This window comes from Panthera pardus, unplaced genomic scaffold (assembly GCF_024362965.1).
Source record: "Panthera pardus isolate Hobbes unplaced genomic scaffold, ASM2436296v1 HiC_scaffold_26, whole genome shotgun sequence".
Classification (NCBI taxonomy): Eukaryota; Metazoa; Chordata; class Mammalia; order Carnivora; family Felidae; genus Panthera; species Panthera pardus.
In genome coordinates this window covers 4,987,135-5,014,757 of record NW_026526832.1, presented here as the reverse complement: position 1 = coordinate 5,014,757, position 27,623 = coordinate 4,987,135, and the positions used below count along the sequence as shown (strand labels likewise).

The following is a 27,623-nucleotide window of genomic DNA, read 5'->3' as shown; positions in this document are numbered from 1 at the left end:
CAGTATGGGAAAGGGCCAATGAGGGTCGGCTGATGAAAGCACCGCTCCAGTGTTTGAAATCCCCCTTGCGGAGGATACAGGAAATGACCCCAGGGCTGTCCAGCCCCGGGAAGAAGGCAGACGGGGATGTGCCGAGCATTTGGAGACTGCTTAGTGTGTCCCCAGCCCTGGGCCTCAGCCTGGATTGTGCAGTGAGGGGCACGAGGTGTTGAGAAGTGTCAGTATGAGTCTTTGGAGAGTTGAGGGGGACGTTGAGAACAGCTAGAATCTGTGCCCAATCCCCCCACAACCCTGAGAGCACAGGTGCCCGCGAGGTTTGTGGAAACAAATAGGAGATGGGGAGTCTCTGCAACCCTATGGGGGTTCAGAGCTGGGGAGAAGGGGGACCCACGGGGAGTGTGTGAAGGCATGGCAGGTGTGGTGTGGGGTTGTGGACCTGTGACACGGTGGCATGGCAGGGCTCCGGGCATCAGCTGCGGTGGCGCCTGGGGTTTATCCCCAGATGACAGCCCTGCATTGGCGACCCCCCAGGGGCTGCGTTGCTTCCTCCACGTGCGGGAAGCATGCAGGTGCTGCTGGAGCCTCCAAAAAACACTTCCTGGAGGAAGGAGGGGACAGGGAGCCCCTGCTGGGTTTTTGGCCCGAGTTTAATCCTGAATCTGGCTGAATATTGGCCTACAGACGGCAGCTCTGAACTTGCAGGGGAAGGAAGAGGAAGAGTTTTGGCCTCAGTGAGAACGAAGGGCTCAAGAGCAAGTTAAGGACGTTGGTGGGAAACAAAAGGGAAAGGCTAAGTTTCCAGAAGCCTGTCACCCTGCCTCTGTGTATCAGAGCTGGGGCCTCTGGAGGGGTAAGGAGCGAGGTGAGGAAGGGCTGGACCTTCACAATAGGCAGAGCCCCAGGGTTTGTCCCACACGAACCATGTGGATGGGAAGGAGAGCCTCCTGCGTTCTCTCATCTGAGAGCCAGTGTAATCATTTCTCTTAAGGTAGCCACGTAAAGATGTGCCCGTGATGCAGGGAGGCCTCAGTTAGGTAGGTGTGCACTCTGTCCACGATGGTGGTGGTGGTGACATTGGTGACGGGCATGCTTGCTTTGCTCCTGTGGGGCTGTTGTGTGGGAGTCCACATGGAAAGAAAGAGAATGGAGAACAAAATAACAGCTGGCCCTGGGGCACAGCTGGACCAGGAGCCGAGGTCCTCTGAGGCAGCTAGGTGCAGTGGCTCATTGTGACATTCCTTAGTGACCCGACAAGGTGGAAGCCTCCTGCCACATGGCTGGTTTCCACCTGTAGCTCCAGGGAGGTGGCTGTCTCTTTGAACAGGGATTGTGGGGTACAGCAAGAAAATTTAGGTTAGCAGGTGGGAGGTAAGACCGGAAGTGACCCCCTGCCACCTCAGGCAGAGGTGGCCCACACAGGGGAGGGTTAGGGCTCTGCCGGGAGTATTGAGCAGATGCAGATATTGTGGCTTCCGACAGGTGACTCAACCCGAGGGTGTGCTCAAAACCACCTGTGGTCTTCTAGTCTTCCTCCCTTGGCTCATTCCCTTTGATGCATTTCATAGGCTGACATGCCCAGTGGCCTTCTGCCCCTGGGCCTTCATAACCTCCTGGATGACAGACAGAATGATGGACAGCTGGACTGATGGGCAGATGGACTGATGGCAAATAGGATGATGAACAGACAGACTCGTTGATTGCACTGTTGCCCTGTGCATTCATTATCTCTGATAATTTAGTTTCAGTGGAATGTTACTAATTTGGCTCTTTGGGATTTCAGATTATGTATTTGCAAATGGGAAAGAGAAAAAGGCTATTATAATGTCTCCCAAGCATTGACACTTACAAAAGTGATCAGTTCTTCCTGTCTGCTTGGCTTTTCTTGGGACTGAGGGGAAGATTCAAGACCCAGCGGCCTCCAACGTTTGGTCTAGGAGAGAGTTCACCATCCCTGCATGGTTGCTCTTAAACTGTGTGTGCAAACCTGTGGGTTCTGAAGTTCTTTCCACATTTAATATCCATAGCACTTGGTGGTCTCCTTTAATAATATTATCACTGTGTGTCAGGAAACCATGAGAAAGCCTTAGGTTGGCTCTTTCTACAGGAGCCTCAGCAATTGTCGCTTTCTTTGGGTGATAGGTTGAATGTTGCAAGAGTGACATTTAGTTGCTAAAAGAACATTTTTAGCAATGAAGTAGAGAAATGCAGAGCATGAGTGGAAGCGTAGTCTGTCACTTTTTGTGCATAAAGCCTGACATAAATGACATTTCATACCATTTTTTCCCCACAATTAGATCAAGTGAACAATACTGATTGGAATTTTCATAATTCCTGTTCATGCAAACACACCATTGCCTTAACAACTGCTGATTAGGAGTCATTGCTAAGTATTTCTAAGTTCCGTCTCTGTGTGTGGAGCAGTGTAGTAGGTACACGTTCCCTATCCTGAGGCCCAGATAATGTGAGGGGGGACACTGTATGCTGTGCATGGAATTGCGTGACCCTACGATTCTGTCAAATGAGCATTTGGGGGCTCCCGCTCCGACCAGGTTGAAGTTCCATGTGGCAAGTATACCCTCCTGACTGAAACAGCCAGAAGGTGGATGATATATGTGAACTAAACGGTTTTCAAGACACTGGACATCAGGCAGTGAGGGACAGTGATCTCTGACAGCGAGGAAATGCGCCAGATGAGCCCTACGTTTGCCCCAATTTTACTGCCTTGAGAGAGTTTCCACACCATCCCTTAGGTGGGGCAGCTGAGGCAGAGTGCAGCGAACTCCCCGATTTGAAGATGCTGAGATTCCAGGGCAACCAAAGCATCTGGAATTCACAGAATAGGGTAGGGGACAGAAGAGAACTGGTCGGTCAGAGAGAGAATTCAGGCGTCTGCAGTGGTCCCCTTTGACCGTTCAGCTGAGCACGGATTATTGCATGTGTGTGAGGGAAAGAATCATGTAGAAGGAACGGAGGGAGAGGTATCGGGTCCTCACATGGGACTGAGAATAGCGCCTTTTCCCACAGGCCAGTCTGGAATACCTTAAGGCTCAGCCTAAGAAAAAAAGAAATGTTATGTATGAAAGAAAAAAGACACAGGTTGATAGCAGATTTCTCACCGGAAAAAAAATTACAAGCAAGAAGATAGTGGACCACCATTTTACAAAGTACTAAAGGAAAAAAAAAAAAAAGATAAAGTTCTATACTCAGCGAAATTATATTTCAAAAAAAAAAAGGTATAATAAAGACATATTCAGACTTGGCAGAGTTGAAAGGATTCGTCACCAGGGGACTTTCACTATAAGAAATATTAGAGGACGTTCTTCACACAGAGGGAAAATGATACAAGATAGAAACGTAGATCTGCAGAAAGCAATGAAAAGTGCCCAAAATGGTAACTTTCTGGGCCAATGTAGAAGATTTGTCCTAGTGTTTACATCTCTTTAAAAGGTAATGGACTCTCTCAACAAAACATAATAATCATGTAGAGTGAGGTTTATAACATACGTAAAAGCAAAATGTGTGACAATAATCACATAAAGGCCGGAAGGGAGAAAAGGCAGTAATACTATGGTGAGGTTTTTATGCTATACCTAATGTGGTATCACATCACCTGGAAGGAGACTGACCGTGGGAAGTTGAAGATTTATACTATAAACCCTAAAGCCGCCACTAAAATAATGAAGAGTTATAGCTAATCGGCCAACAAAGGAGTTAAAATGGAATTCAGCAATCCTAAATCAATCCAAAAGAAGGCAGGAAAAGAAGTAGCAGAGAATGAAGAGATTGTTCAAGTAGAAAACAAACAGCCGTATGGTAGATGTAAGCCAAACCGTGTTCGAAAACGCTTTCAATGCAAATACCCCAATTGAAAGGCAGAGCTTGCCAGATTGGATAGAAAAAGCAAGACCAAACTATATGCCTCCAAGAAACACACTTCGAATTTAAAGACACAAAGAGGTTAAAAGTAAAAAAGGTGGAAAAAGAGATGCCATGCACACACTCCTCAAAGGAGAGCTGGAGTGACTTAATATCAGAGAAAATGGATTTCAGAGCCAAGAACGCTGCCGTGGCCATTTCATCATGACAGAGGGGCCAATTCCAGAGGATATAATAACCCTAAACCCAATAACGACCTTTGCAGGCGGCTACTTTGCTTATCCCCACTTTGCAGATGAGGAAATGGGGGCTCAGAGCAGTTGGACTTGCCCGAGCTCCCACAGGCTGCCGGGGGAGTTGAAGCCTGATTCGTCTGACCCCCGAGCCCATGTTGCTGTGGTGAAGCAATGCCCTGAGCAGGAGTGGGAAATCACACGGAGCTGCCTGGGAGGCTCGCCAAGGAGGTGAAGTTCACCTTCTCTGTGTGGAGTGGACAAATGCCACGGAGTGAATGAGACACCCATTGCACACAGGTCCTACTTCAGTTTAACAGAATGTTACAAAGCCCACACTTAACCAAAGATGAGGTCTGAGCTCCATGGGGCTCAGTGCCTCTGGTACTCCAGCCCTGCCCTTCCAACTGATGCTTCATGCTGATGAACGGCAGCCTCTTCCCATGTCAGACACAGCACATGCAGGGGCCCAGGATCCAGGGGCTGTGGGGTCTCTTTACTTTGTATTTGTTTTAGTTAACAGTCATTAAGCACCTTCTATATATGTAGGCACCTTTATAAGTGCTTTCCATGTAGTAACTTAGCTAACTCTCAAATTAGATGAGTACTATTAATCAGACTAACTTTCCACAGGAGAAAACTGAGGCCAGATCGGGATGAAACAACTGGCCCACGGTTAAGCAGCTAAAATGTGGCAGAGTTAGCCTTTAAAGCCAGAGAGTCTGTCTCCAGAGGCCATGCTCGAAACCACTGTGCCATATGCAAACCAGATGTGCCCCATGCTCCAGAAGATAGCTGGGCTCACGTTAATGGGATGAGCGCAGTTTAAATCTAGCATGCCACTTCGCAGCTATGTGACCTTGGACAGGTCTCTCCCCTTCCTGAGCCTATAGACGACTCTTGCTGAACTGCCCGGAAGTTAGCATTAAACCAGATCCTCCCATCATGGGGGAGGTTGGTTGGCAGGACCAGACCCTCTTCCTATCAGACCCTCTGAGGTGACTCTCTGCTCTTGCCCCCTGTTACAGGGCTGGGGGAGGTGAGGCGGGATGTGGTTAGATTACTCACCCCAAACCTCTTTGGTAAGTCAGGGAGGGGCTGGAACAGGAGCTGGGAAAGCAAAGCCCACTCCTGGCGTGCAGCCGGGCACCATTCCCAATGGCCAGGGCTTTGTGCTCACACGTGTTCTGCATTTTGGCTTTTAATCTCCATATGTAAGTGGAGAACCCAACTGGCCTCATTTGGACATGATGAAAACCCTTCACCTGCCCATGTGGGAACACCGAGAATCAAATTCTGTGGGCTCTGGTTAGTCACGTGACTCAGGCCTCAGCTGCTTCTCTTTGCTTCCACCTTCTTTCTTTAAGGATTGAGAGGGTCAACCAAGTTCTTAGGATTGTTGCTATTCGACTATCCTTACGCATTGTCTCTTTTCTCCATATCCAAGCAAACTCAGATTGAATTTCCTACCGTTGTCTGAGAGAGGAATAGCAAAGCAGAACCCTGGATTGCAGAACCTTTTTAGGAGGCTGCATCATGAAGAGGGGCAGTATGAGAGGTGGTGAGGGGAGCACTCATCACAGAAGGGGTGGGACCTTTTGGTCAGGGCTCTGTGACCTTGGATCTTACCACTTGGAGCCTCAGTTTCCTCACCTCTTGAAGCCTAGCACCTGATAGGCACTCAGGAAATACTAGAATCTCCTCTGCTTTTTTTTCCTGGATGTGAATCCCAGCTCTCTCACCGTCCTCCCACCATGACCCATTAGACACATGTGGGAACTGCCTGGTTAGGGCTCCTCAGGGTGCAGCCTTGGAGAGTAGAAGCAAGTCACATTCTCAGCAGATCTGACTCCAAATCATCAGGGTCTGCAAAAACAGGTGTGGGGCCTAGAAACTGCATAGTTCCTGCTGTTTCTTCCACTGGAGTAGAACTTAACGGGAGCCCTGGCTGTTGACCTTGGCCCTACACAGCCACATTCTTCACAGGGACCTGCTACAATGTCCTTTGGCCCTTGATTGTTACCTGTACCTGGATGCCCATGACCGGGGGCTGTGCTGTCTGTGTGGTCCCCTTGATATCAACAGTGGAAGATGCCACCCCCTCCATCAGGGCCCCTTTGTGAGAGCCTTCCCATTTCAGCCCCTGGCTGCTCCATTTCTCCTCAGTGTGTTTCAGAATCCCGCATGAAAGAGCAGAACTGGCTGAAGCAGAATAAAGAAATATCTGTACAAAATTGGAGCAGGGGAAAGTCTCAGAAGAGATCTATGACCCAGCGTGATGCTAAGGTTATCAGCAGACATGCATTGACCATTCCTTTCATGTTAGACACAGAGCTGCTGTTTGCTGTTTGGAGATGTCATCCAGCTGGGCAATGACTGAATCGTTATATTTTAAAGATTGCATAAGAGAACACTAAAACAATTACAAGTGTTTGTAAATTAAAAAAAAAAGTGATGTGATGTGGAGCCCCTCGGTTATTTAGTAGACTTAATCCCAAGACTAATTCCTCAGGGAGATTCAACACCACCTCATTTATCTGGCATTGACCATTTCTTGGAACAGAGCCAAGGCCTGAAATAAGCAAAACAGAACTCTGGGAATCCCAAAGAGAGGACATGAAGTCCATGTGCTGAAGCTCAAGCCCTTACTCGTTCCCGAAGGAGCCTGGCCAGCTTCTCTGGAGCCTGGTCATGCTTGTTGATTCTCACACATGGTTCCTGATTTCCTGGGGGTGCTGCAGAGTAGTAAGGAGAGAGGGTATCTGAATGCAAGCAGCTAAGAGCGCTGCTGACCAAAGAAGAGCCAGAAGAACTAGAAAAACCAGACTCAAAAACACAAGAGTGGAGTAGGCCCACTTTAGGCCCAAGGAGGAATTGGAACTCTTGTGGAATATGAAGTCCTTCAGGCAGAGTGGGCTCTGTGCAGGCAGGCAGGCTGGTGCAAGGAACATAGCTGTTTGAGGGTCCCCTCTCTGTCCTCGATGCGGCAGATTTACTATTCCCTGGAACAAAATAGATGGTGTTCTTTAACTGCTCAGTTTTTCATAGTAATCCCCTGGACGTGGATTGCTCAAAACAGATAAGTAGGTCAGCCTGACTTGGATCTAATATGGCAGAGACCATTTTACTCCCCGTCCAATATCTTAAGAAGAAACAGAGCCAAGAAAAGTCCTGGCTGGTGCCTGGGCCACGTGGCACTAGCCGTCCTTGTGGAGGATTCTAGGCATGGACGTCATGGGTCCAGCTGGCTAGGATTGCATGTGTGGGCAGGGTAGGGGTGAGTTGGGCTTCACCCTAGTGCCAAGTGCCTGGGTAACAGAGTGAAAGGGGTTCATGCATGGCCCTCACTCAGAAATGGTGCAAGGATCTGGCAGACCTCCTGAGGAGGGACTGGCTAGGATCCAAATGCTGATCGCAGTAGAAGGGCCCTCTCTGTGCTACTACGACGGCTTCTTCAGTCAGACTCTTTGCTCAGCCCCAACCCAATTTTCTAGAACACCGGTAGGTCTCTGATCGACTTAGTCCCTTTACATTTCATTGATCAGAGAATCCTTTCTCTGGACAGAGTTAGGGCCTTGAAGAAGAATCTCAACATTTTGGGCCTCTGGATTAAAATCCTAGGTTTCTCCTCATTGCTGCTCTCACTTTCTGGTCATTATGCAGACAACAACCTGTTTGATTGTAAGGATTTAGAAAGACAGCACAATAAAAATGCTTTATGATGATAAATTGTTTCTCAACTTTGAAAGACCCTTGCTCCAAGATTAGAGGACTCAGCTCTTTTTTGTTGTGGTTGTTTTTCAGAAAAGTTTTCTGTTTTTGACTCCCTAACATCCTCTGAGTCCCTGCTAGGTGAGGTGCCAGAGCCTGTATACATGTTGCCACCTTTAATCCTCCAACAGTCCTATGAGCAAGAATTATTATCCTTATGGTTCTCCCATGGATTGAAGAACTAAGACCAGAGGTGAGATGCTATTTCTGCAGATCTAGTAGAAGATGGAGGCGCGTTCTGATTCAGGTCTCCCAAATCCAAGGCTCTCACTCCTAATTCAGGACCTTGGGAGGATAATAACTTTGTTTCTGGTGCCTGGGTGCCATTTTAATCAATGTTCTATGCTTAACCTTCATTTAACATAACCCACTATTTTAAAAACCTCTGTGTTGGGGCGCCTGGGTGGCTCAGTCGGTTGGATGTCCGACTTCGACTCAGGTCATGATCTCGCGGTCTGTGAGTTCGAGCCCCGTGTCGGGCTCTGTGCTGACAGCTCAGAGCCTGGAGCCTGTTTCGGATTCTGTGTCTCCCTCTCTCTCTGACCTTCCCTCGTTCATGCTCTGTCTCTCTCTGTCTCAAAAATGAATAAATGTTAAAAAAAATTAAAAAAAAATAAATAAAAATAAAAAATAAAAACCTCTGTGTTTTGCTGTCAACCTGTGGTCATTGGAGAAAATAATCTCCATATGAGAAAATCCACATGTCATATCTGTGCGTGTCTTATGTTAGTAGGTCTTATCTTGTCAGGTAAATTAGAGTGGGAGAGTAGCAGGCAGTAAAACTGACCCTCATCATTGATAAAGAAAAGAGAGATTACTAAAATGACCCAAAGACAATCCGTTTTATTGGCAACATTCCTTTGAAGAGCTCAGCCCAAACTTCTTAAGGGCATAAAGAAGGCGATTATAAATTTTGTATGAAATGGATAGCATTCAGACATATGAGAGGATAATGGATAAAGCTGGCATCCATCCTAGGCCAATTTGCCAAATTTTGAATCTACTGTATTCTTATTTTAGCCTCCTTTGAGATGGTTCATAACTCGCCACAAGGATTCACTCATCACATCAAGAAAATAAAGGGCTGGGGAATGAAGTTTCACAAGTTGACTTCTGAATTTGTAATCATCTTAGTTAAAATTCTTTTGGAGGCAAGTTAGGGAGACTCATTACAGACTTGCTCAATCAGGAAAGGAGAATACAGATAGAGAGAGAGAAAGAGAGAGAGTGAGAACAAGAGTGTGAGACAGAGATGTGTTCTGGAATCCAGGTCTCCCAAGGACCAGGGACTGGGAAGGGGGTCTGGAGTGGAGGCAGCTCTGCTCTTGGTGTCTCATTCTCTCATGCCCATATTCTCAGCCTTTGCTGAGTGTCTGCTCATTCTCCTTGTTCCTCTGCATTTGTGACTGATCTTTGTCCATGAAGTTTATAGCATCTCCATTCCAGCTGTACTCCAAGACGGTGTCTCAAAGATCTAGCACTGAATTCCTGGCTCAATTTGACTCAAATCTAAGATGACTTGCAGTACTTCCCAACCCAGTTGCTTTTGGTTAGAGAATGGGGCCACATATTATGAACATGCCTACTGATGCTTTGATTGTATGGGTGGTGAGACAGCTCTCAGAGAGTAGCTGAGCAGAAATCTATTAAAGTATATATGATAGCTTTTAAGAGACTTTCTCACTAATCCTTTCAGGCTGGTGTATAGATATGGAGCTCAACTTTGTATGTTGATCTTATATCCAGCAACCTTGTTGTACTGTCACAATAATTGTAATAGTAATAATCTGTTTGTAGTTTTTTTTTTTTTTGCATTTCCTACGTACATAATCATATCATCAGTGGAAAACGAGAGCTTGTTTCTTCCTTTACAATTATTTACATTTATTTTTTTGTCATATTATTAAAGTGGCAAGGACCTCCTGTGCAATGGTTAAAACAAGTGATTGATAACAGGCACATGAATTTTATTCTTGACTTTAAAAGGCATGTGTTTACTATTTCCCCATTAAGGATGTTATTTGGTGTGGGTATGTTACAAATATTCTTTTTCCCCCAGTTTCATTGAGAAATAATTGACATATATCACTGTATAAGTTTAAGGCATCCAGCATGATAGTTCGATTTGTGTACATTATGAAATGATTACCATAGTAGGTTCAGCTAACATTAATCTTCTCATATAGATGAAATAAAAAGTAAAGAAAGAAGAAAATAATACAGGGAAAGAAATTTCTCCTTGTGATGAGAACTCAAGATTTTACACTCTTAATTACGTTCTTTCCTATATATCAAATAACAGTGTTAGCTATAGTCATCATGTTTTATATCACATCCCTAGTACTAATTTACTTTATAACTGGAAGTTTGAACCTTTGACAACCTTTCTCCAGGAATTCCTCCTTCCTCCCTGCCTCTGCTAACCACAAGTTTTGCCTCTTTTTCTGTGAGAGTTTTTTTTTTTTTTTTAATATTCCACGTATCAATGAGATCACACAGTATTAGTCTTTGTCTGACTTATTTCACTTAGCATAACGCCTTCAGGGTCCATTCATGTTGCTGCAAATGGTAGGGTTTCCTTGTTTTTTTTAATGGCTGAATAATATTCCTCTGTGTGTGTGTGTGTGTGTGTGTGTGTGTGTGTCTGTGGTGTGTGTGTACCACAGCTTCTTTATCCATTCATCCATCCACTGATGCTCATCTTGTTTTCTTACCTTAACTATAATGTAAATGTAAAGCAGCAGTAAACAATGCTGCTACACACCTGAGGATGCAGATATCTTGAGTTAGTGTTTTCATTACCTTTGAATATATTCCCAGAAGTGGAATTGGTAGTTTTATTTTTAATTTTTTGAGGGTCTTCCATACTGTTTTCCACAGACAATCCGACCATCAGGGCACAGGGCCCCCTTTTCTCTCTCCATTCACACCAGCATTTATTGTTTCTTTGTGATGACGGCCATTTTTACTGGCATGAGGTGATGTTTCATTGTAATTTCAACTCACATTTCTCTAATGACTAGGGATGTTGAGCATCTTTTCATGTACTTGTTGGTCTTTTTATATCTTCATTGGTGAAATGTCTATTCGAGTCTTTTGCCCATTTTTAATTGGGTTATCTATTGTTTTGGGTTGGGTTTTTTTGCTGTTGAGTTATACATGAGTTCTTTATGTTTTATATGTCAGATATTAGCCCCTTATCAGATACATGGTTTGCAAATATTTTTTCCCATTCCATACGTTGTCTTTTCATTTGTTAATGTTTTTTTCATGGTACAGAATCTTTTTAGTTTGATGTAGTCTCACTTATTTATTTTTTTATTTTGTTGCTTGTGCTTTGGTATCATATCCAAAAATACATTACCAAAACCCATGTCGAGGAGCTTTGTTCCTATATTTTCTTCTAGAAGTATCATGGTCTCTGGTCTTACATTTAAGTCTTTAATCTATTTTCAGTTAATTTCTTACAGAATGGTGGGTCAGTTTCATGATTTACATGTGAATATCCAGTTATCCCAGCACCATTTATTGGAAAGACTGTCTTTTCTCCATTAAGTATTCTTTGCTCCCTTGTCAGATATTAGTTGACTGTATATGTTTGGGTTAAATTTCTGGGCTCTCAGTTCTGTTCCATTGATCTATTTGTATGTTTTTATGTCAGAACCATACTATTTTGATGAATGTAATATTATAGGATAGCTTGAAATCAAGAAGTGTGATACCTCATGATTTGTCCTTCTTCCTTGGGGTTTCTTTGGTTATTTGGGGTCTTTTGTTGTTCTATATAAAAAGAGTGTTTTTTTCTACTTTTGTAAAAAATACCATTGGAAGCTTAGTAGGGATTGCACTGAATCTATAGATGGCTTTTGGTAGTATTGACATTTTAACAATATTAATTCTTCCAATCCATGAACATGGGATATTATTTTATTTATATATGTCTTCTTTGATTTCTTGCATTAATGTCTTATAATTTGCAGCATAGAGACCTTTTACCCCCTTAGTTAAATTTATTCCTAAGTATTTTATTGTTTTTGATGCTGTTGTAAATGTGACTGATTTTTTATTGCTTTTTTAGAAATTTGGTTATTAGTATTTTACTTCTTTCTTTTCAATTTTGATACTTTTTATTTCTTTTTCTTGCCTGATTGCTCTATCTAGGACTTCCAGTACTATGTTGAGTAGGAGTGATGAGAGTAGGCACCTTTGTCTTGCTCCTGGTATTAGAAAAAATGCTTTCATCCTTTCATCATATGTTGAGTATGATGTTAGCTGTGGGCTTGTCATATATGGCCTTTGCTATGTTAAGATATGTTCCTTCTATGCCTAATTTGTTAAGAGTTTTATCATGGGGGGACCTGGGTGGCTCAATCGGTTAAGTGTCCGACTCTTGGTTTTGGCTCAGGTTGTGATCTTACACTCATGAGATCAAGCCCTGCGTTGAGCCCCATGTTGAGCTCCACATCAAGCTCTGTGCTGAGTGTGGAGCCTGCTTAGGATTCTCTCTCACCCTCTGTCTCTGCCCCTACCCTGCTTGTGCTCTATCTCAAAATAAATAAACATCTAAAAAAAGAGTTTATCATGAATGAATGTTGGCTTTTGTCAAGCGATTTTTCTGCATCTATGAGATAGTCATATGATTCTTTTCTTTATTCTATTAATGTGATGTATTACTCTGATGGATTTGCATATGTTGAACCATCCTTGCATCCCAGGGATAAATCCCACTTGATCATGGTGAGTGATTCTTCTCATGTGCTGCTGAATTCAGTTTGCTTCTATCTTATTGAGAATTTTTATACCATATTCATCAAGATACTAGTCTACAGTCTTCTTTGCTAGTAGTGTGCTTTTTCTAGTTTTGGTATCAGGATAATACAGGCCTCATAAAATGAGTTTGGGAGGGTTCCCTCCTCTTTGATATGTTTGGAAGAATTTAAAAAGGATTGGTGTTAATTCTTCTCCAAATGTTTTGTAAAATTGATCAGTGAAACCATCTGTTCCAAGGTTTTTCTTTATTGGGAGATTTTTGATTACTGATTTAGTCTCCTTGCTAGTAACTGATCTATTCAGATTTTCTATTTCTTCCTGATTCAGTCTTGGTAACTTCTATGTTTCTAAGAATTTTTCCATTTCTTCTATATGTCCAGTTTGTTGGCATATAGTTGTTTATAGTTGCAAATATTCTTTATGTCAAGGAAGGTCTGGTTTATCTTTAGTTGTGAGGAGGCTTTTGTGTGCTTATGTTTATTTTTCTACTGGTTTTAAAATTATGAATAGATTTGACTCTTAGGGAATTATGTGCATTTATTTTATTGAGATAATTGTACCTTTTCCTCCTTTTAGTCTGTTAATGTAGTGAACTTATATTAGATTTTCTTAAAAAATTTTTTTTAATGTTTATTCATTTTTGACAGAGAAAGAGAGAGAGACATAGCATGAGCGGGGGAGGGGTAGAGAGAGGGAGACACAGAATCTGAAGCAGGCTCCAAGCTCTGAGCTGTCAGCACAGAGCCCAATGCAGGGCTCGAACTCACAGACTGCGAGATCATGACCTGAGCCAAAGTTGGACGCTCAACCGACTGAGCCACCCAGGCACCCCTATATTAGTAGATTTTCTACTGTTTAGCAAATCTTGAGTTTGGGGATATAAACACAGTCATGGGGTGTGTATGAGTGTGTGTGAGTGTACGTGTGTGTGTGTGTGTGTGTTTGTATGTAATACATTGTAGATTCTGTCTGCTAAGATTTATTGAGGATTTTTCCATCTGCAATAATAAGAGTATCATTCCTTTCTAGCACTGCCTTTGTCCAATTTGGATATCAAAGTTATACCATTTTCATTAAATGACTTGGGGAAGGAGTGTTTCTTTTTTTCTATTTGCTCAAAGAGTTTACATAAAATTAAATCATCTGCTCCTTGAATATTTGGTACAAATACCTGTAAAGCTGTATAGGGTTAATAGTTTATTTCTGGGAACATTTAAAGATGATTGATTCTCTTTCTTTAGTGGTATAGCTACTCAGGTTTTCTATTCCTCTTGAGTCTGTTTTCATCATTTATATCTTTCCAGTAATTTTTCCAATTATTCTTAGTTTTAAAATTTATTGGCATAAATTCATAATGTCCTTTTATCTTTTCAGTCCTCACTGTATCTATAGTTATGCTCCCTTTGCCATTCCTAATATTGTTTATTTTTCCCATCCCCTTATCTTGTGCTCTATTTTTGTATTTTTTTCAAACAATAAACTTTTGGTTCACTTGATCCTGTCCAGATTGTATCTGGTTTTTCTATTTAATTGGTTTTTATCTTTATTATTTATTTTCTCCTACTTTTCGTGTGTTTATTTTCCTGCTGTTATTCTAGTACCTTTGCTTGGATATTACTCATTAATTTTTGTTGTTTCTCCTTTTCTATTATAAACATTTAAAGTTGTAACATTTCTTTTTAAATACTGCTTTGGCTGGATCAACCATAATTTGATAAATAAAAAGTTCTGTTTATCAATTCTAAGTAAATTTTAATTTCCATCATGACTTATTTGACCCAGGAATGTTTTCAGATTTCCTAATATCTAATGTTTTTTTAAAAAAATAATAACTAACCTTTATATAATCCTCACAACAACCCCACAAAGTAGGACTCTTACAATCCCAGTGTTGCGTATGTGAAGAATGAGGCACTGAGAGTTTAAGCAATTTGCCCAGAATTACACAGCTCCTGAATTGGCAGATCTAAACCCATCCAGTTGGGCTATAGGGTACAACCACTGTGCAATACTGCCTTCGTTTTAGTAACTGTTCTCATTATCTTGTTGTTATAGTAATAATTATTATTATATTGATTTTTCCACTTAATTCCATTGTAGTCAGAGGAAATGGCCAATGAGATACAGATTTTTTTGAAATTTGTTATGGTCTACTTTGTGGCCTAGAAACATGGACAGTTTCCATGTGTGCTTCAAAAGAATGTGCATTCAGTAATTGGATGCAGAGTTTTAAATGTGACCAATAGATTAAGGTTATTAATGGCATTATTCAAATATTCCCTATTCTTACTGAGGTTTTGGTGTGTCTGACCTATCAAATACTGAGTGGGCTAAAATCTCCCACTTTCATGGTAGATTTGTCAGTGTCTCTTTAAAATTCTGCCAGTTTTGGTCTCATGAGTTTCAAGTTGTGTTATTTGATGTTTACAATTTTGGAATTGTTCTAGCTTCTGCCTGAATTGAATGTTTGGTCCTGCTGCAGTGACTCTCTTTAGCTCTAGCAAGGCCTTAAAATGTATTTTGCCCAATAGTAATACAAGGACAGAGCCTTCTATTTGGTTGGTGTTTATCTGTTATATCCTTTCACTTTAAACTTTTCTGTTATTGTGTTGTATTGTTTCTTATAAATAACATATATCTGGTTTTTAAATTTAATTTACTCTGACAACCTCATTTTTATCTTTTTAGTCTCAGTATTTATTGTCATCACTGATATATTTGAATTCATTTCTTCCATCTTACTCTTTGCTATTTTTGTGTCTTATCTCTGCTTGTTTGGACTTCTTACTTTCTTTCAGATTTATTATTTCTGCCCCTTTTCCACTCTTCCCTCGTCTGGTTTTCATTCTAATTATGTTCATTTTGTGGTCAACCTAGCAATCAAAAATTTTTTAATGTTTATTTCTTTATTTTGAGAGAGAGAGAGCAGGGGAGGTGCAGAGAGAGAGGGAGAGAGAGAATCCCAAGCAGGCTCCCTGCTGTCAGTGCAGTCTGACATGGGACTCGATCTCATGAACCGCGAGATCATGACATGAGTCAAAATCAAGAGTTTGACGCTCAACTGGCTGAGCCACCCAGATGCCCCCAATCTGGCAATTTTATTATGCACATTTAGCATGTGAAGTTGAAAGTTAATTATCATCTTTCTTCCAACAACACAGGGCTTAGATTGCTTTCCCTAAATACCAGTTCCCCACCTCTGTGCTATTGTGTCCATTACTTCAGCGCTATGTTTTTTAATTCCACCAACTAGCCTTTGTATTTATTATTCTATGGAACCACGGTTTCTTTAGAACTTTTGCCTTCTACCAGTGTCTTTGCTTACAATTCCTTCTGGCATCTCTTGAGCCATTGCCCTTACCCCTGCGTTCAGAATACCATTTAGTGTGGGTCTGGGGTAGTGAACTTCAGTTTTATTTGTCTGAATGTCTTCCTTTTATGCTCAACCTTAAAAGATTAAGTACTATTAGGTATAGATTTCACAGTTGGCAGCTATTTTCTCTCAGTATTTTCAAGTTTTTACAATTATTCTGGATTCCCTTGTCACTGAGGAATCAGATATCTGTCCAAATTTCATGGCAAGCTATTGCGGGGGGTGGGGATCTCTGCTTCTTTCAAGATAGTTTATTTTTTGGTGATCTGTGGTTTGACTTAATGTGCCTAAGTATTGTTTTTTTTTTTTTTCAATATATGAAATTTACTGTCAAATTGGTTTCCATACAACTATTTGGGGTTATTTGAGTTTGCTAAATATGTGGATTTGTGTCACTTGATCATTTTGGAAATTTTAGGTCATTGTTATCTCCGTGTTCTTGATTTTATCCACTTCTAGGTATATTAGGCTAATATCTATGTGTGCTACCTCTGCAGGTTTGATTCTGTTATGGTCTAGCTCTTCTGATTATTCTTTATTTCCCCTTGTGATTTGTGATTTTTTTTTAAATTGATCCCGTGATATTTGGAACTTCATCTGGATAGTTTTTTCAGGACAGTGAGGATCTATATTTACCTCTGCCAGCTGCCCGATGATCTCAACAACCCACTTTAAACTGGCTCCTTTGTTTGGGACTTTGAGGGGCCTCATAGGAAGTATGGATTCTGGCCACAGAGCCATGGTTGAAAACTCTAAGGAAAGATGTTTTCTGCACCTGCCCCCCTCCCCCCGCCCCCCACAGCCAGAGCTAAGACTAGCCAAGTTCCTCATTATGTTCTTGGGTGAGGGGTGGTGTTTTCTTATTTCACCCACGGTAGGTGTTGTTTTCCAGGAGACTATGTATATGTAGGGGTCTTTACATAACCTCTTATCTGGCCTCAACACATGGTACCCTCTTGGAGTCCGTGGTCTCTCATTGTGTCCAGCCTGTGAAGGTTTCTCTTTACTAGCTTAACCATGCATTCAAAATGATTTTTTAAAAATATTTTATGAGTAGGGCACCTGGGTGGCTCAGTTGCGTGTCTGACTCCTGATTTTGGCTCAGGCCATGATCCCAGGGCCGTGGGATTGAGCCCTGTGCCAGGCTCTGATTTTGTGATTTCTACTGGAGAATTAAAAAAAAAAAGAATATCTAGCCTGCCATATTGCCAGAGACAAATCTAACTTCCCCTCCTCCATGCTCCCAAACAGTTTTAGTCCAGCTGCCATTGATTCCCCATGGCTTAGTCCAAAGGACACTTCTCGGTCCTCACCCGCCAAAGCATGCCTGTTCCTCCTGGACACATTCTCAGCCTTCAGGACACAGTACCCTTTGGCTTTCTTCTGGCTTCTTTGTCTTCTTAGTCTCCTCTGCCAGTGTTCTTCTGTGTGACCTCTGAATGTTGGCATTTTTCAGAATGTGAGCCTGAGTCCTCTCTTCTGTGTGTATTCACACATTCTGAGTGTATTCACACTCTTGATGAGCCCGTCTTCTCCTGAGGTTTTCAATACGACCTGTATGGTGAGGCCTTTCTAATTTACATCTCCATCCCAGACCCCTTTTCACATGTCCGGAGTCTCGTATCTGACTTTCATCGCTCACAGACTCTCATACCTCACACCGACGGACGTGAAAATTTGATCTTTCCCTCAAATATCCTTCTGCCCCAGGATTCTCCAACTCAGTAGACACCACACCATACACCTACTGTTCATGTGGCCCAGGCTTCCTTGTTCTCATGCCCACTCTCAATCCTCTCCGAGCCCTTCTCCCTCCACCTCCATGCCCCCATGTCTCCCATCCATGCCACCAACTAGCCCAACTTCTCTCTCTCTCTAGGCTGTGTTCACGCAGCAGCTAGAGCCAACTTGTAAAGTCACAAGTTATCTCACTCCAAAGCTCAAAATTATTTTATGGCTTAGCACCTACACTAACCTAAAATGAACTCCTGACGGCTCCCGAGTCACTTGACCCCTATCTACCTCTTCTACCTTAACTTTGGGCCACTCTCCCCCAACTGACCACCTCCAGCTCAGCCTTCTTCCTAGTCCCTGAACATTCTGTGCTTCTTCTTGGCCTCAGGGTGTTTGCACACCCTGTTCTTTCACCGGGAGCAAGCTTTCTCCATTCCTGGTGTGGCTGACTCCTCTTCTTTAAGTTTCCAAGTTAAACAAGCCCTCTGAAAATATTCTTCAACATCTATCTAGGTTAGAAGAGGTCTTTCTCGTTATTTTTTCCCTATGGAACCCAGATCTTCTCCTTTCTGGCACTTCCCAGAGATTGTTTAATTGCCTATTTTATTTGACTACCTGACCAACACCTATCTCTCTCCTGCAACACATGTCTGTGGTTGCAGTGGGTAGCATAGGGCCTGCGAAGTGAGACCCTCACTATACCTTTGGTGACAGGACCTATGAATGAACTCCCTCCTCTCCGTTTCCCCAGTTTATAAGCCCTGACACTGTAGGGTCATCTCAAAGCAAACAGGGCAGGGCGGGACAACTCGTCGTCACCTCCATAGGAACATCCGTCATCTGCTGGGCGTTGAACTCTGGCTGTCAGAAGATCCCACTCAGACCACGGCTGTCACAGGAAAGGCTGTATTGAATCTCACACACATCGGCTGACCTTGCACACGGGCTCTGCCCCATTCAAGGTGTGGAGATACATAGGCATAAATTAACACAACTCTAAGAAACAGTCCATCCTGTATTTCCAATTGACCCTCCTCTTACAAATAAGATTGATTTCTGTCTGTTTCTTCTCCTTCAAATTAACAAGATTTACTCTCAATTTGTTTAAAAGGAAGGAAGAAAGCCTGTTTCTAATTTGTTCTTATCCATTTATTAAATATAATCATATAGTAAAAAAATTCAGAGATGTTAAAAACAGCAGGAAAATATTAAACTTGCAGTGTACAAAGCTTGAATCATAAAATATGTTTCATGGGGCTCTTACTGAAATGGGACACAACCTTAATGACATTCGCAATTACTTGCTAAGAGGCTCGATGTAACCCAGAAGGCAGAGATAGAGTAACACATCTACCCAGCGTGCTCTCTCTTCATGGAGACCAGATTCCGGGCTACATTGCCCCCTGAGGATTCTGTTGGCTTTGGGAGCGTGGAGTTTAGAGTTCCCTCTGTCTATTCTATATTTCTTTTTTTAATTAAGAGTGAAATAAGCTAATGGAAAATATTATTCACTTTTTTGGAGATGAAACCTGTTTCTTCCCTCACTTCCCTCCTTTCTCGCATCTGCCTCCCCCCACCAGAAATGTATAAGCAAAATGCCCCTACTTAGGAGTCCGGTGTGGAAAAAAAAGAAGATTCATGGGACTACCATTTCATTTCCCAACATGCTGTCGAGTACCTTGAGATGATGGCTTCGAGAAGGATTTCCTTGGACTCCCAAAGGATATGTTGACGTCGGAGAAGCAGTTCACATTGATTTCTTGCTCTGTGTGTGTGCACACGCCCCCTGCACTGCCTCAGTCTGCTTGGTCTGCCGTGACCACTTATGTCAGACTGAATGCCTTAAAAAACAGAAATTTATTCTGGAGGCTGAAAGTCCAACACCAGGCTCTTTCTTGGCAGGGGTGGTTTCTTCTGAGGCTTCTCCCTGTGGTTTGTAGATGACATGTCTTCCATGGTCTTCCCCCTATGTGTCTCTGCCTCAGTGTCCTCTGCTTAGAAAGACACCTGGAGGGGCGCCTGGGTGGCTCAGCGGGTTAAGCATCCAACTTTGGCTCAGGTCATGATCATGCGGTTCATGGGGTCGAGCCCTACGTAGGGCTCTGTGCTGACAGCTCAGAGCCTGGGACCTGCTTCAGATTCTGTCTCTCTCTCTCTCTCTCTCTGCCCCTCCCCTGCTTATGCTCTCTCTCTCTCTCTCTCTCTCTGTCTCTCAAAAATAAATAGACATAAAAAAAATCCTGATGAAGGTACAAAGTGCCGGGTTATGACCCGGCATGGAAAGTATCTTAGGCTGCAGAGCCCAGGACTGCCCCTCAGCTTGCCACCGATGGGTGCTATATAGGTGACTATGAGGTTAACATATTTCCTCCTTCCCCAAATCCAGCACTCTTACTTTCCTGTCTTGCTCACCGGGTTCTGGCTTTCCTCACACCCAACTCACTCCTCAGCCTTCTCTAACTGTAACATGCTCAGTCACGTTCCCCCTCCCTCCAAAACACTCCATGGCTCCCTTTGCCCAGATCTGATCTGCTGGTTTCCCAGTCCTGCCCCACTTTCCTCCTCCTAACACTTGTCTCTGCCCTCGCAATCTCAGCTCCTATTCCAAGCCTTTTTCTTGGGGGCTTTCTTTCCCAGACACCCTTTTATCTCCACATCCTGAGATTACAGATGACTTTATCTTTTTCTCTGTTGGGTTTTCCTGTGTTCTGGTTTTTTAAAATAATGCTTATGTATTGCTTTTAGTCATTTATTAAAAACCTCAAGTTCATTTTTAATTAGAAAATCACACACACACACACACACACACGCACACACAGTGGTTATAATCATTTGTCTCCAAAGAATTCAGGGTCCCAAGTTTAGAATTTAGTCCCTCCAGAAGACGGCTGCAAGTCTGCATTGAGTAACTTCTCTGCATTGCGTGTCTCTCCTTAAACTTGAGAGCGTGTTCACACGGAACGCAGCTGCCTAGAATTTGTTGAACCTTGTTAGTTTCTCAACGGGTCACCTCAGATACTTCAAAGATTTAGATTTTTATGAGGGTAGGTCTCTCTGGCCTAGTCTAAGGAAATTCGATCAGAACTATGCCCTTGGTAGTTTCAGGAGATTGGAAGCGATGTGCTGGCCACAACCGTGTCTTGCACGCAGTTGGCTTTGGGTTTTCTCCGTGCTGTTTCTCCTTCAGCTGCCTGCAAGCTCTGTGAGGGCTGTGAGCCTTGTACCTCAGCTCTGTCCAGGCCTTGGAGAGTCTGGAATCATTGAGAAGCAGCGACGCGGTTTTACTCGGGTTTCAAACATGCGGAGGATTTCAATGTTGAGTTTCGCCATCCGGAAGAGAAATAAATGATACTGCGTTGGAAGAACTAATATATAAGATAGAGCATCTTCATGTTCTCAGGACTCTATTGCCCCTTCTCTGAGAGGCTGTCAGTATTCATTTGCTGATTCTGCTGCGTCTTGAGTAGATTATCTCTCAGGTCATTTTACAGCCTTGTGGCCTGGCTTCCTGGAGCGGAGTGTGAACAGATTCAGAAGTGTCAGAGAACGGCAAAGAATTTGACACTCGCACCCCTACTGGGATAGACCGGAGCACAATCCTCAAAGAAAAAGTATGTTGTTTCTTCAGAATCATTCTTTTGAGCACTTAGCAGCTAAGCTTCTTAAGTACAAAGGCTTCTTCCTAATACCGAGGTGATATATGTAGTGTTCATCTTTTCTACACCAGAACTTAGGAGATTATTCAAGAACATTCCAACATGGCTCTCAAGCTTCACTTTCTTCGCCTGTGAGATGGGGTGATGTCTCACGTGGCTGTTGTGAGAAAAAAAAGAGGATTATGTGAAATAGCCAGTGAAATTCGGGTAGAGCACCCAGTCCAGAACCTAGTTGTAGCGGGCACTCGATGAATGGCGGTGTCACAATGATGAACGTGAGTCAGCTGTGGCCTTGTGGCAGGGAAACATTCTGGAGCCTGGTCACATTCAGTGGGCACCTAAGTTTACGTGGTCTGCCTGTGGGGCGGGTTTATCCCTATGGTTATGGGGCAGGGGCTGGGGAGGTTCGCAATGTTATTGATTTATTTCTCCGTAAATACAGCCTGTTTACGTTTATGTAACTGTTAAGGAGTCCTGAAGATGCTTACACTGTGCACTTCGGCCTGCGTAGACCACTGTGATGCTGGCCTGGGTGGGGGTCTGGGAAAGTAGGGGCATCCGAAGACGGCTGCCGGGTCAGGAAGCACTGACTGATGCTCCAGACTTCTGCAGGCAGCAACCCCCCGGAAGTGCTGGCTTCTGTGACTCAAGTGGCCATTTTCAGAAAGAAAGCAAGGTACCCTGAGATGGGAGCGTATGGCTGCCCACGGGAGCGCCCTTCTGCGCTGCTCGGTGAGGCTTGCATATTTCAGCAGAGGCTGAATCTTGTCATTCCCTCTCCAGAGCTGAAGTGCTAAATGCAAATAGTCCTGGGAGAAGTAGCCTGGCAGTCACCTCTGATATAACTTACTCAGGCAGGATTGATTTGTGGAAGCCGATTTTGAGAGTGGGAAAGATTCTAGAGATTTAATGGGGAGAGCAAGGAACTGGAAGAAATACCGTGCAGGGGCCTTCAGAAGGGGAAGGGCCCGAGGCCAAACACAGGCAAACTTTGCTGCTCTATGTTTTGCCTGGGGCCGATCGACTTTCTCCTGAGCAGCTGCTTCTCCCAGTTTGTGTGCAGAACTACTGTCAACACTTTGAAAATGAGCAGCAGGCTACTGCCATTTAAATAAGGATTTCAGGAAATAAAAAAAGAAAAAACACTAGCTGGAAACTGGGGTGTGAATTTATGACTCAGAGTAGTTAATGATATTAACACGCAGAGTGGCAATTTAGGATTTTTGTGTGGTGTCCCGAGAATCAGGTACATTTGCTAATTTCGAAAAGGTTGGGGTGGAGGAGGCATCATTCTCCTGCATATATTTAGGGCACAATCACTAATTTCTTGACATTTATTAGAATTCATAAGATTTGGAAGAGAGGTAGAAAAAAATCAGCACAATTTGTTGAAATATTTTGGGGGAAAAATGTGACATGACTATGTCCAAATGTTTTTACTAATAATGAAGGCAAATCTGAAATAATATTTATAGATCAAAAGCAAGTGTGATGGCTTAAAACTCTTAGAATGGTTACTCTGGGCAGGAGAACTATAGTTACTGTATTCTTTTCCATTTTCTGTATTTTTATATAATTTCAAAGAAAAGGTTAGTCTTTTATGATGATGGGATTGCACATTTAAAATATATTTCTTTTCTTTTTTCTGCAATAGGGTTACATGATGGAAAACCGAATCTCAGGCCTAAAATGTGACACGGATGTGTTTGTAACTTTTGAAGGCGACAATGTTGTTATGCTGCAGGTAAGATTCAGGAAATGTTTATTCTTCTTTTTATTTATTTTTTTTAAATTTTTTTTAACGTTTATTTATTTTTGAGACAGAGAGAGACAGAGCATGAACGGGGGAGGGTCACAGAGAGAGGGAGACACAGAATCTGAAACAGGCTCCAGGCTCTGAGCTGTCAGCACAGAGCCCGACGCGGGGCTCGAACCCACGGACCGTGAGATCATGACCTGAGACGAAGTCGGACGCTTAACCGACCGAGCCACCCAGGCGCCCCTATTCTTTTTTTTTTTTTAAAAGTTTATTTATTTACTTTGAGAGAGAGAGAGTGAGCATGCATGAGTGTGTTAGTGCTAGTAGGGGAGGGGCAGATTTGAAGGGAGAGAGAGAATCCCAAGCAGGCTCTGCACTGTCAGCACAGAGCCCGACATGGGGCTTGATCTCATGAACCTTGAGATCATAACCTGTGCTAAAATCAAGAGTCAGTGCTCCTCCCAGCAGGTGCCCTCCTCAATGCCCATCACCCACTTACCCGTCCCTCCAACCCCCATCAACCCTCAGTTTATTCTCAGTTTTTAAGAGTTTCTTATGGTTTGCTTCCCTCCTTCTCTTTGTTTTTTCCTCTTCCCCTCCCCTATGGTCTTCTGTTAAGTTTCTCAGGATCCACATAAGAGTGAAAACATATGGTATCTGTCTTTCTCTGTATGACTTATTGCATTGGGTGTTGTATGGAAACCAATTTGACAATAAATTTCATATTAAAAAATAATAATAAAATAAAAAATAAAAACAAAATAAGCAAATAGACATACAAGAAAGGACTTGTTGGCTGGAAGACTCCTCTGATTATTACTCAAAATGCTAATAAAGTCCCTGTGCACAAACAGCTAAAAAAAAAAAAAAAAAGAAAAGAAAAAGAGTCGGATGCTTAACTGACTGAGCCACCTAGGTGCCTCTTGGAAATGTTTATTCTTCTTAAACAGTGTAACTTTCAAGATTAAGAGTTACCCAGAAATCTAAAGTGTTTCGTACGTTTTATTTTCATCTGATGTCTTCATTTAATTGGTAGGTGTTTTCCTGTTAAGCGCTTGATCTTTGCAGTAGTTGAACACGGGATGAAATTATTTCTCTCCTAGCTGATCTTTGACATTGAACTATATCTTTTTTGCTTTAAGAAAACAGCTTCTTAGACACAATTAGTCAGTTCTTGTACTGGGAAGGCTATTCCAAAAGAGTATATGAAGACCCAGAAGATGAACAGGCACAAAGACATGAAAAGGCAATTTACAAAAGGAGGGCAATTGATCAACCTCACTGGCGATCAGAGAAATGCACATTAGGGCATACTATAATACTGTTTTCTCTATCAGACTGATTCATGTTTAAGAGTATATTGAAGTCCCAGTGTTGTTGAGAACAAAAGAGGCACTCTTCCATGTTCCTATTAGGCTGTGTGTGATTCTACTTCTGGGACTATCTAAGGTAATAATCCTAAAATACAGAAAAACGTTAAGGCACAAACGTTTTCATTAGTACATTATTTATTACAGCAATAATGTTGGAATCTAAATTTTCAACAATAGGAAAATGATTATGTAAATCATCTTCTGGCCACTCAGTTGGGAATTATATAGCTTTTAAAATTGTACTTACAAAGAGTTTATTACAGAAATTAAAAACTTATGATATGGTAAGTAAAAATGATATAAAATTATATATACAATGTGATCGTAATTTGGTGTTTTTAAAAAAGAAAAATAGGGACTTCTGGTTCTGCTAAGATGGAATGGCCCTATTCCTCCCAGTTTCTCCCTCTTAATAATTAATACATAATTATACATATTACATGATATACATATACATATACACACATACATATACATATACATAATACATAATTAATACATAAATACATAATTAATACATAATTAATACATAATACAGCAAACAAATGTAAGAAAATTCTGAAAGAGAGAAGGAAGAAAGCAGGCTGCCTAGAGATCTTGGAGCTGGGGGAAGGCAACGGCTGTAAGTTTTCTGGGTTTCGTTATTGTCTCCCCTAAATCCTGGATAGGGCATATATGTATGCCCTGAATCTCTAATAGGCACAAACTCCAGGAAGAGCCTGTTCTCCCCAGCCAAAGGATAGGGAAGATGGTGGCCTAACAGTCATAATAATCAAACAAACCAAAACCAAAACCAAAACAAACAAACAAACAAACAAAAAACCCCAACCCCCTCCAAAAAAACAAAAACACCTTTCTAGAAATACCCTCCCTACATCAGTCAAACAAAAGAGAAAAACTGAACACACACACACATACACGCGCGCACGCGCATACACACACACCTATTTCAGCAGGGCCTGGCAGGAACTGATCTTTCACCTGACCTCTGATCCAAGGAAGTAGGCAGAAGCAGGTAGCAGGTAGCACTGCCATTACCCAACCTGGTGCTATTGGTGGGGCTGGGCAGAGATCTAATATTCTATCCCCTGCCTAGTGGAAGCAACTGGAAGTCAGATTTTTACATCAGGGTAATGTCAGCAGGGCCCATTGGTGAGCTAAGCCTCCACCTCTACTCAGCAGCAGCAAGACCCTTTGAGGTGATGTAAAATGAAGCAAATCACCAGTATGATTTAACCCTGTACCCCAGTGTTTGCAGGATCCAGTGGAGAGTTGAGCCCCTCCTTCCACAGCTAGAATGGAGGTCATCAACTAGACTAACCCAGGAGGTGTGATAAAAAAAAAAAAAACCCAAGAAGATTCAAATAACCAATATTAGGAATGAACATGGATATGTCACTAGGTATCTTGCAGGAATTAAAAGAATAATGAAGGAATACTAGAAAACAACTTTACATTAATACATTTGATGACTTAGTCAAATTGACCAATTCCTCAAAAACCACAAACACCAACTTGAAATGGACAACCTGAATAGTCCTATAATCTCACAAATTGAATTTTTATTAATAATAAAATACTTCCTCAAAAAGTCTCCAGGCTTAGGTTTCATTGAAGAATTCTGTCAAACATTTGAAGAAGAATTTTGCACAATCTCTTCCAGAAAATAGGAAAGAAGGGAACACTTCCCAACTCATTTTATATAGCTTGTATTACTCTGAAACCAAAAGCGGACATTACAAAAAAGGGAAAAATACACATCAATAAGTCTCATAAATTTAGATATAAGAATCTTCGACAAAATATTAACAGATTGAATCTAACAGTGTGTAAAATGAATTATACACCATCACGAAATGGAATTTATTCTTTATATGCAAGACTGCTTTAGCATTCAAAAATCAATTGTTGTAGTCCATCGTATCATTAGACTATAAGAGAAAAAAATCACATGGACATATTGGTTTCCACAGTTAAAGTTTTTGACGAAATCACAGTGTAAAATCTTATCAAACCAGGATTAGGAAGGAACTTCTTTCACTGGGTAAGAAGTGTATACAAAAAATATAAGCAACATCATGCTTACTGGTGAATCACTGGATGCTTTTCCCCTAAGGTCAGGAACAAGTCAAGGATGTCCACTGGCACCACTGTTATTCAACATAGGGCTGGAAGTTATACCAGCGCAATAAGGCAAGAAAAAGAAATAAAAGACCTAGATATTATAAAGGAAGAAATAAAAACTGTCCCTGTTTCCACATTATATGATTATCTACATAGGAAATTCAGAGAAGCTATCCCCAAACTCCTATAACTGAGTTCAGCAAGACTGCAACATATAAGATCAATACACAAAAATCAATTTCATTTCTATATACTAATAACAAGCATGAAAACTGAAATTAAACACACAATATTATTTACAATTATCCCAAAGAAAATGAAATACTTAGGTTTAAATTCAATTGACATGCATAGGATCTATATGCTGAAAATTACAAAATGTTTGAAAGAAATCAAAGAAATCCTAAATAAATGGAGAGACATACTATATTCATCAGTTGGAGGACTCTGTGTAGGAAGATGTCAGTTCTGCCCAAACTGATCTATAGATTTAACGAAATCCCCATCAAAATCACAACAAAGGTTTTTTGTAGACATAGACAAGTTTATTGATGACATCAAAACAGTGGAATAGGAGTTTTCTGCCATCTTACCCCCAGAGAACACCAATTTTGATAATCATCCAAGGGTAACAGTGCCTTTGTATAAGTCCATGAGTCCACCAAGTTCCAGCACATTGTTGGAGCAAAAAATAATCTGAGATTGGATGCATTGAAGAGAGTAAGAGGAACAGTTTCACTTTAGCCATGTTACCTCTCCCTTGAGGCAACACAGCTCAGTGACAAAAGAGATCTTTTGGCCTGTGATTTTCCTCACAGGGGAAAGTGAGAGTGTGTAAGTGAACACCCAGCTTCCCCAGATGTGTGGGACATTGCCCAAGAGACCCATTTCTTTCTCCTCTTACCCAGATTTCTGAGGTGTGTTGCATGACATGGACTGCAAGGAGTAGCTGGG

The 27,623-nt window shown here is 42.1% G+C and overlaps 1 protein-coding gene across 1 annotated transcript in view; it reads left to right on the top strand.

Moving 5' to 3' along the window:
- Positions 1-27,623, top strand: part of ACOXL (acyl-CoA oxidase like) — a 338,167-nt gene that overhangs the window by 169,753 nt on the left and 140,791 nt on the right. Inside the window, 1 exon segment of the mRNA XM_053890962.1 lies at positions 23,068-23,157. Within this exon segment, the coding sequence (XP_053746937.1) occupies positions 23,068-23,157 (90 nt within the window).